Source organism: Thunnus albacares, chromosome 5, assembly GCF_914725855.1.
Source record: "Thunnus albacares chromosome 5, fThuAlb1.1, whole genome shotgun sequence".
NCBI classification, from domain to species: Eukaryota; Metazoa; Chordata; class Actinopteri; order Scombriformes; family Scombridae; genus Thunnus; species Thunnus albacares.
Genome location: NC_058110.1, coordinates 32,689,386 through 32,697,548, shown reverse-complemented (window position 1 = coordinate 32,697,548; position 8,163 = coordinate 32,689,386). Strand labels below are relative to the sequence as shown.

The window sequence follows — 8,163 nt, the reverse complement described above, 5'->3', positions numbered from 1 at the left end:
AACAGACACGTGGAACCTGGAGCATAAACCAGTCATTAGAACATGTATGATAAGGACGAAGGTTCCAGTCCAGCAATGATGTAATGTAGAGTGGTAGTTTCCCAAATAGTGCCTTATAGATTGACAGATGCTTCTTGCATCTTTCAGACAGAGAGGACAGAGAATTTGAAAGTTTATCTGAAGCTTCACTTGATATGACTAACTCAGACTGATGAAGCTGAATATAAGCTTCACATCAACTTTTAAATGACTGTGTGGACACACTGTGGATTTTGACCAGCGGTGGAAGAAATATTTACACACTTTGCTACCAATACAGCAATATAAAAATACTTCATTCTAAGTAAAAGTCCAGCATGAAAAATCCTACTTAAAGGAGCAGTGTGTAGAATTTAGTGGCATCTAGTGGAAGGGACTTGGCAGAAATGGAATATAATATTCATAAGTGTGTTTTAATTAGTGTATAATCACCTGAAAATAAGAATCATTGTGTTGTCGTTACCTTACAATGAGCCCTTTATATCTATAGAGGGAGCAGGTCCTCTTCCACACAGCCCGCCATGTTGCACCCATGGATGCATACACCCTCTGCAGGTCAGGAGCAGCGATTACACACAGCTGATAAACTATCCACCAATCAATATCAGGATACAGATGTAACACATAAAAACTGGTGTGCAGTTACAGGCAGATAGGAAACAGTGAAGAGAGATGTTTATTTAAAAACAGCATGTTTATTTACATGAAGCCTGTTCACATCAGACAGCAGAGAGGTCAGAGGTCAAAGTGAAAAAAGTACAAATGACAAAAGAGTCCAAAAAGATAGAAAAGAATTTTTACAGAACACCGACTGTACAGAGTGCATCTGAACGCATCACAGCAGAGACAGCAGTGATGTCACACTGACAGATTGTCCTGATTGGTCCGTCTGACCGGACCGTCTATAAACCTCGACCTGAAGGGGGACACGCACCGCTTCATCCAGGTCTTCATAGTACAATACAGATACTGCAGAGTACAGCAGAGTACAAACACTGTAGAGTACAGATACTGAATAATACAGATACAGCAGAGTAAGGATAGTGCAGAGTACAGATATTGCAGAGTACTTCAGAGTACAAATACTGCAGAGTGCAGATACGTTAAAAGTACAAATACTGCAGAGTACAGATACTTCAGAGTAAAAGTACTGCAGAGTGCTGCAGAGTACAGATACATCAGAGTACTGCAGAGCACAAATACTGTAAAGTACTCAGACTGTCACTGAATATATTTACAGAGTGTTTCTCTGTTCTGCTTTGGTGTGAGACCAGAGTTAGAAGAGGTGCATGCTGGGATATCTGGACTCTTTCTGAAGCCGCGATCACATGACAGCTGGAGTCACCTGAACACAAACCTGCAGAATCATACATGTTATCAGTAACACTTTAAATCTCCCTATTTATCATTAATAATAAGTCTACAAACAGTCAGTAAATGGTTTATAACACTATAATGTAGCTGTCAGTAGATATAAGTGTTTATTTAAGAATAACTCCTCCTCTGTATAAACAGATAATGAATGACAAAATAGTAAAACATGTCTTCAAAGGAGAAGTTATAATACTGTACATTAATATTATATATATGTACAGTATATGTATATATACTGTTTATTAATGATAAATTGGGGGACTTGAAGTAAAGTGTTACCCTATCAGGTAGAGTTGGCCGCTGCATTAAAAGATCAGTCAGTCTGTGAAAGTGACAGCAGCAGCATCCAATCCCGTGCTTAGATTTGTGGAGGTGGGCGGGGTTTAGATTCGGATCAGTTTGTTTGTTCTTTAAAGGTGCAGTGTGTAGAATTTAGTGGCATCAAGCGCAAATGGACTTGGCAGAAATGGAATATAATATTCATGTTTTAATTAGCGGGTCCTCTGTCACGGAGCCAGCCATGTTAAACCGCCATGTTTCTACAGTAGCCCGGAATGGACAAACCAAACACTGGCTCTAGAGAGGGGCTTTTGCATTTTTTTGTGAGTTTCATGGCCACCTTAGGTTCTCCTACACGCTAAAAAGACTGTAAATGTGTCAGATATCCACTTGACATGACTTGAAAAATTGTGAACTTGTCTTTAAAGTGTTAATGAAAATGTGACATGTTATTTACCATGTTTAGTGATTTTATCATCGGTCTGTTAGTGAGGGGGATTTATGTAGAGGAACTCTGCTTCACACTGATGATACAGACACACAAACTGAACTCTGACATGTCATGTGACCACGGCGCCAAATTTGGAGGAAACTAGAGGTCAGACTGTTTTTTTTTTCTGAAGCTGAAGGACCTGATTGTAAAGAAGTGAACTCAGAACAGAATGAAAAGCAAAGGACTCAAGAGTTTTTGGTGCAGAGAGGAAAACTAATCAGAAAATCAGTCAAACAACAGAGAAATATAATGAAGTCATTCCCTCGAGCTGCTCATCCATCCTCTCACATCATCCCTTCCAATCACTAATCAATATGTTGAGTTGGAGGGATTTCAGGGTCCGATGAAGTAATCTGGTTTACGATCATCAAAATTTTCTCCATTAACACCCGTCGACCTCCATAAAACACTGACTTCATGTTTGTAAAAACACTATGGCCATTTTTGTTTTTAGAAAAGGCGTTACATCATTTCACTGGAGCTCAGTACAAAAACAGTCTCAATTCAGTTAATCAATAATCCGATCAGCCATAAAAGAATCAATCAACTCTTTGACATCATTGTTTGATTGTCGCTGCAACAGATTTTTCATCCTGAAAGAGTTTAAAAGGTCAGAACACAACATGGTCGTCTTATTGCTGACAGGAAGCTCCCGTCTCAGTCAGTGAGGAAACGCAGGAAGAAGATTTTACAAGAACGCTCTTCAAAATAAAATCAAACAGACAGAAGGAATCTTCTCCTCAACTTTCACAATAAATCTGTGAACATTCATAATAAATTATCCACATGATACTTACAGTTAGCTTCAGCTAACGTTAGCAAAGCTGTTGTTCAACAACATCCTGCTGGCTCGCTACTCATGCGGGGTGCGTTCCATTCTGCTAACTCTGCTTCCTCCATCCTCGACCTGTGACCTGCAAACCGGCCGAGGAGGTTTCGTTCAATGAAGTGTGTCTCAGAGGACACGGGGAGAGAGGAAAGAGGAGACAAGGATAAAGGAGACAAGGAGAGAGGAGATGAGGAGAAAGGAGACTAGGAGAGGAGGCAAGGAGACATGAGAGAAGATGAGGAGAGAGGAGACAAGGAGAGAGAAGATGAGAGAGGAGACAAGGAGATATGAGAGGAGAAAAGGACAGAGGAGACAAGGAGAGGAGACGAGGAGACATGAGAGACAAGGAGAGGAGACAAAATAAGGAGATGAGGAAACGAGGAGATATGAGACAAGATGAGGAGACAAGGAGACACGAGTGGAGACGAGGATAGAAGAAAGAGGAGAGATGAGGAAATGAGGAGACATGAGAAGAGATGAGGAGAAGAGAGAGGAAAGAGGAGAGGAGATGAGGAGACGTGAGAGGAGAAAGAGGAAAAATCCATGTCTCTTTGTAAAAGTACCTCAGAGTCTTGCCTATACGCCACGATTAGTGACAGGCAGAGAAGTTGAGACACGCGTGAAGGAAGCGAGGAGACATGTTAGCTGAATGGAACGCAGCCGCTGTCACCTGACAGGAAGGACAATATTTAGGAGGTGGGAGGTCGTGTATCATCTCTTTCTGCCGAGAGGAGGGCAGTTTGGCTGTTTGTCTCGTTTATTTTCTCATCTCATTAATCCAGATCACTTTTCAGAGATCAAAGTTTCAGGTTTCTGTTGAAGTGTCTACTTTTTAATAAAAGAGTGGGGTGAACTATTTTTTATAGGCACTGTTTTATTTCAACCTTCTTTTTAGAGATGTATTGTTAAGTCTGGATAAAATCAAAATATTCAGTACTGTGCAACAGTTTTAGGCACTTTAGATGTTTAGATTCTTATCCATGATGCACCACAATCAGGGAGGCGTCTGATTGGTCCTGCAACAGATGGTTTGGCCCCCACAGAGCCCTGATCTCAACATCATGGAGTCAGTCTGGGATAAACATGAAGAGACAGGAACTCTGGCAACTTCGAGTACCTGAAACACCGTGTGCAGGTGAATCGAGGAGAACTGCTGCTGTTTTAAAGGCGAAGCTGCTCACAGCAAATATTGACTTCATGTAGGTTTCTTCTGTTTACTCAACTTTGTGTCGAGTTAACTGATAAATAAAAACTATTCATTGAATTATGATTTGAAAGCATCCTCACTTTACTTTTAGTGCCTAAAACTTTTGCACAGTACTGTAACCGCAGCCATTTACCAAAAGAGGATCAAACACAGAAATAATGACCATCTGTTAGTGATTAATGTTGAACTGACTTCTAATTCTGCCTTTTATGCTGAGATGTTTGTGGGAGGTTGTTGCAGTTTGTTTTTTCCCAAGTCCAAAGTAAATATTTAATCAACCGGGGAGGGTGTAGAGTTCCCACTTAGGTAACAAGGTTGGAGGATGCGTCCTTGTCAGGTAACAAGGAAGGAGGAAGTGTCAGTCCAAGTGAGAAGCAGCCAGAAGGTCACGTGACCCTCCAGCGTGTGTCATATTTGGTAGTTTAGTTCAGGCTTCGCTGACATTCAGAAACACAACAGGAAGCTCCAGCTAGGGGGGGGAGGAGGAGCTTTAGACACCTGCACTTTCACCTGTTTCTCTGCTGGTTTCACTGGGAGATTCCCAGCAGTCACCTGACGCTCAGTCCAAACCTGCTGGTTTCAATTAGGACTCACCTGAGGGATTTGATTGGATCAACGTGTCACCTGATCTGATCGGAAAGTTCATCATCGCGTTTTTTTAAAAACTGCTGGTCTGTCGGACTGAGCTGGTGATGTCAGCTGGTGATGTCAGCGAGTAAAACGCTGATAATCTGTCCTCAGAGAGTCACTGTTATCAAAAGTTCATATAAAAACACAGATGTGTCCTGATTGTCTGAGCAGAGTCTGAGTAAAGATTAAAGATGTTGTTGTAGAAGATATAAAAGACAAACAGTAGGAAATGAAAAAAAAGGGGGGGAGGGGGAGGGGAGAGACCACAGTTCAACAGAGACACATGGACACTGTGTCTGACAATGTTGATGGTCACCATGACAACCCCAGCAGCTTCGTTATCACCTGATGTGACGTCACTATCACATATTTCTTTGAGCCAGCGGCAGCTTCACAAAGTCAGCTGGAGTCTGACTACGAAACGTGTGGAAAAATGCGGAGACTGAGTTGTTTAACCCGTGTTGGAACGTTCATACAGACAGCTGCTTCCACTGATTTACCTGAATGACATCACAACGTGAACACGTTTGGCTCCGCCCACCAGCCGCACAGCTTATAAACAGCCTCTCTCAGCATCGTCTCAGCACAAATCTGTAGAGATGTTGACTCATAACTTCATGTGTTTGCAGGAGATCTTCAATGTTGCTGTCATCACTTAGGCTATTTAAATTAACTTTATTTCTTCACTAACTATTTTTATTCAGTCCAGGGTTTCTACTTGATTCAGTCAAAATACGAAACATCAATAAATTAATTAACCATTAGCGATGATAAGGGCTAGAATTACCATCAGCATCTTTGAGATTAAGGCTGTTTTTTTCATTTCTGAGACCATTTATAAACTGTTCGGTGGTGGGCGGGGCTAAACATGGCGCTCAGACCTCCAGCTTGAGGGGGAGGGGCTTCTCTCTCTCTCTCTTTCTTTGAGGAGGCATCAAATAACATTTAAACGTCAGTATCATTAAATTAATTTCCATCCCTGAAACAGCAGCTCAACACAGCTGAGCAGCGTCATGAAGGATAATATCTGAGACAGTGAACAGTTCACCACCAGGCCTGGAGGGGAGGGGAGGGAGGGGGGTGCAAGGGGGCGGGGTGCGGGGGTATTTAAAGCTTCAGGTGTGTTTCAGGTTATTGTCAGACAGAGAGCGAGCGAGATGAACATCTGTCAGCCAACTTCCTGAAGTTTCATTCGCTTTAATTTCATTCGTTCTTCAACAACATATCAGTTTAATCCCACAGCTTCGGACTGGACAGTGATGTCATCGTCCTCTGTGTGACATCATGGTGGGTGGGGTTTCAAGATGACATCAGACAGAGGAAGCTTCTGCCACTGAACATGGCAGCAAACATCTTGTTCAGCAGGATCCGGATCTCCACCCAGAGACAAGGCGTGTTTGATTGATCCCAGCAAGCCAGCCTGTGATTGGTCAGCCTGTCTGTCTGTCAGAGTCCTGATTGGTCGGTGAGTCAGACCAGAGTTCCAGGAGACGGCTGGTCCACAGATGGAACTTCCTGTTTCTGAGGTGGGAAGGAGTCGTGGTAGAGAGAGCTGTCCACAGACCTGAGCGAGAGAGAGAGAGAGAAAGAGCTGGTCAGGTGTTCCTCTGTCCTCACATGCAGGTGCAGGTCACCTGACTGACTCCTACCTGGCGTGCAGCGGGTGTCCGTGGAACGTGGCTGAATGTGGCAGCGCCGTCTGTTTGTGATGCGACGCAGTGTGATGACTCGTCTCTGTCTGATAGGTCGGCGGCTGGATGACACCGTGAGTCGTCCGTCTGCGCTGCAGAGCTGCTCCTCCTCCCGCCTGACCTTTGACCCCTGCGTTCACCTTTCCATTGGCCTGGTTTGTGTGGGAGGAGCCTATCGTGTTCCTCAGGTACCAGTCCCTCAGACCTGTCAATCACACACATCAGAGACTGGATGACAAAGTAAAGACCAAATCAGATCTATGAAAACATCTGTAAACATCACTCAGCAGCAGAGAGGAGATTAAGTAAAGCTTCAGTCTTGTTTCTGTTTAAAGTCGTGAGTTTAAAATGTTGTAGAAATTGTAACCTCTTAAAGGATCAGTCTGGCGATTTTCTATATTGTTCTTATTGTCAACAACAGAACCAAACCAACAATGAACTGATCTACTAACAAGTATTGTGTGTGTATCCAAAGCCTGATATATCTTATTCCTCTGTGCTGTAGACCTCCATTATTGTCCAAAAACTATTAAAAACAGGTCAGTGAGCCACATCACTGACTTGGGTGATATGTTCCTTCGTCCCTGAAGAGAGTGATTACTGTAGTTTGTTTACAAACGTCTCCAAAGATTAATAACAGCGACAAGATTGTAAGTCTCAGGATAGTAGTTCTGTGTGAGGCAGACGCCACTGAGCATGTGCAAGAACAGCAGTTCTGTTTACAGTTTCACTAGCTTGTTGTGCTACATATCACAACCTTTTGACATTGTGCTACATAATGAATTTCTCATAGAACTTCAGTGCAAAGTCATTGAGGAAGAGGAGGAGGAGGAGGAGGAGGAGGAGGAAGGAAGGGGGGGTGAGTTCCTGCTGAACTACATCTGGGGGAAAGAGCAGCAGCTGCAGCGACAGCAGTCCCAGACTGACAGACAACCAATCACATCGCACCACCCGCTGCTCTACAATGGCTACTCTCCCCAGCAACCCCCCTGCAGCCCCGCCCATCCAATGACTGTATGATCATTGTGATGATGAGGAAGGCATCACAATGATCCATATAATAACCATTGGCCATATAGAAAATGAAGGTAGAATTTAAAACGTGGTTATTTTAAAATAACACACTTTTATATAAAATTTAATCCGTAAAATCTCTGTCATATGTTGGTCGTTACAGCCACACGTCCACCTGTAATGTAAATAAAAATGTGGAGCTCCAGGCAACAGTTTGGCCAGACTTGATCTGCATTAAAAAACTGTACAGAATAATTAATTATAACCGATAAGTTGGTGCGCATATAAACATGGAGGTTTCTGTGGCTATTTTATAACAGAGTGGTGCTGGTTGTACACATTAACCAGCTGATCTGCTGTGCATAACTGTGTCTTGACAGCGAATAATGATTTTTTTCAGGTGTTTTCTGGTGTTTTCAGGTGTTTTCTGGTGTTTTTTTTAGATATTTTCTGGTGTTTTTAGGTGTTTTCAGGTGTTTTTAGGTGTTTTTAGGTGTTTTCAGGTGTTTTCAGGTGTTTTTAGGTGTTTTCAGGTGTTTTCAGGTGTTTTTAGGTGTTTTCAGGTGTTTTCAGGTGTTTTCAGGTGTTTTTAGGTGTTTTCAGGTGT

General features: G+C 42.7%; 1 protein-coding gene across 3 annotated transcripts in view; it reads right to left on the bottom strand.

Annotated features, from left to right (window-relative positions):
• Positions 1 to 4,472: 4,472 nt before the first annotated feature.
• Positions 4,473 to 8,163, bottom strand: part of ccdc120a (coiled-coil domain containing 120a) — a 63,583-nt gene continuing 59,892 nt past the window's right edge. For all 3 annotated transcript variants that reach the window (XM_044350494.1, XM_044350495.1, XM_044350493.1), the window contains 2 exons: positions 6,501 to 6,747; positions 4,473 to 6,415 (listed from right to left, as the gene is read on the bottom strand). In XM_044350494.1, the coding sequence (XP_044206429.1) occupies positions 6,322 to 6,415; positions 6,501 to 6,747 (341 nt within the window). In that variant the 3' untranslated portion in view covers positions 4,473 to 6,321. The remainder of the gene's footprint in view (positions 6,416 to 6,500; positions 6,748 to 8,163) is intronic.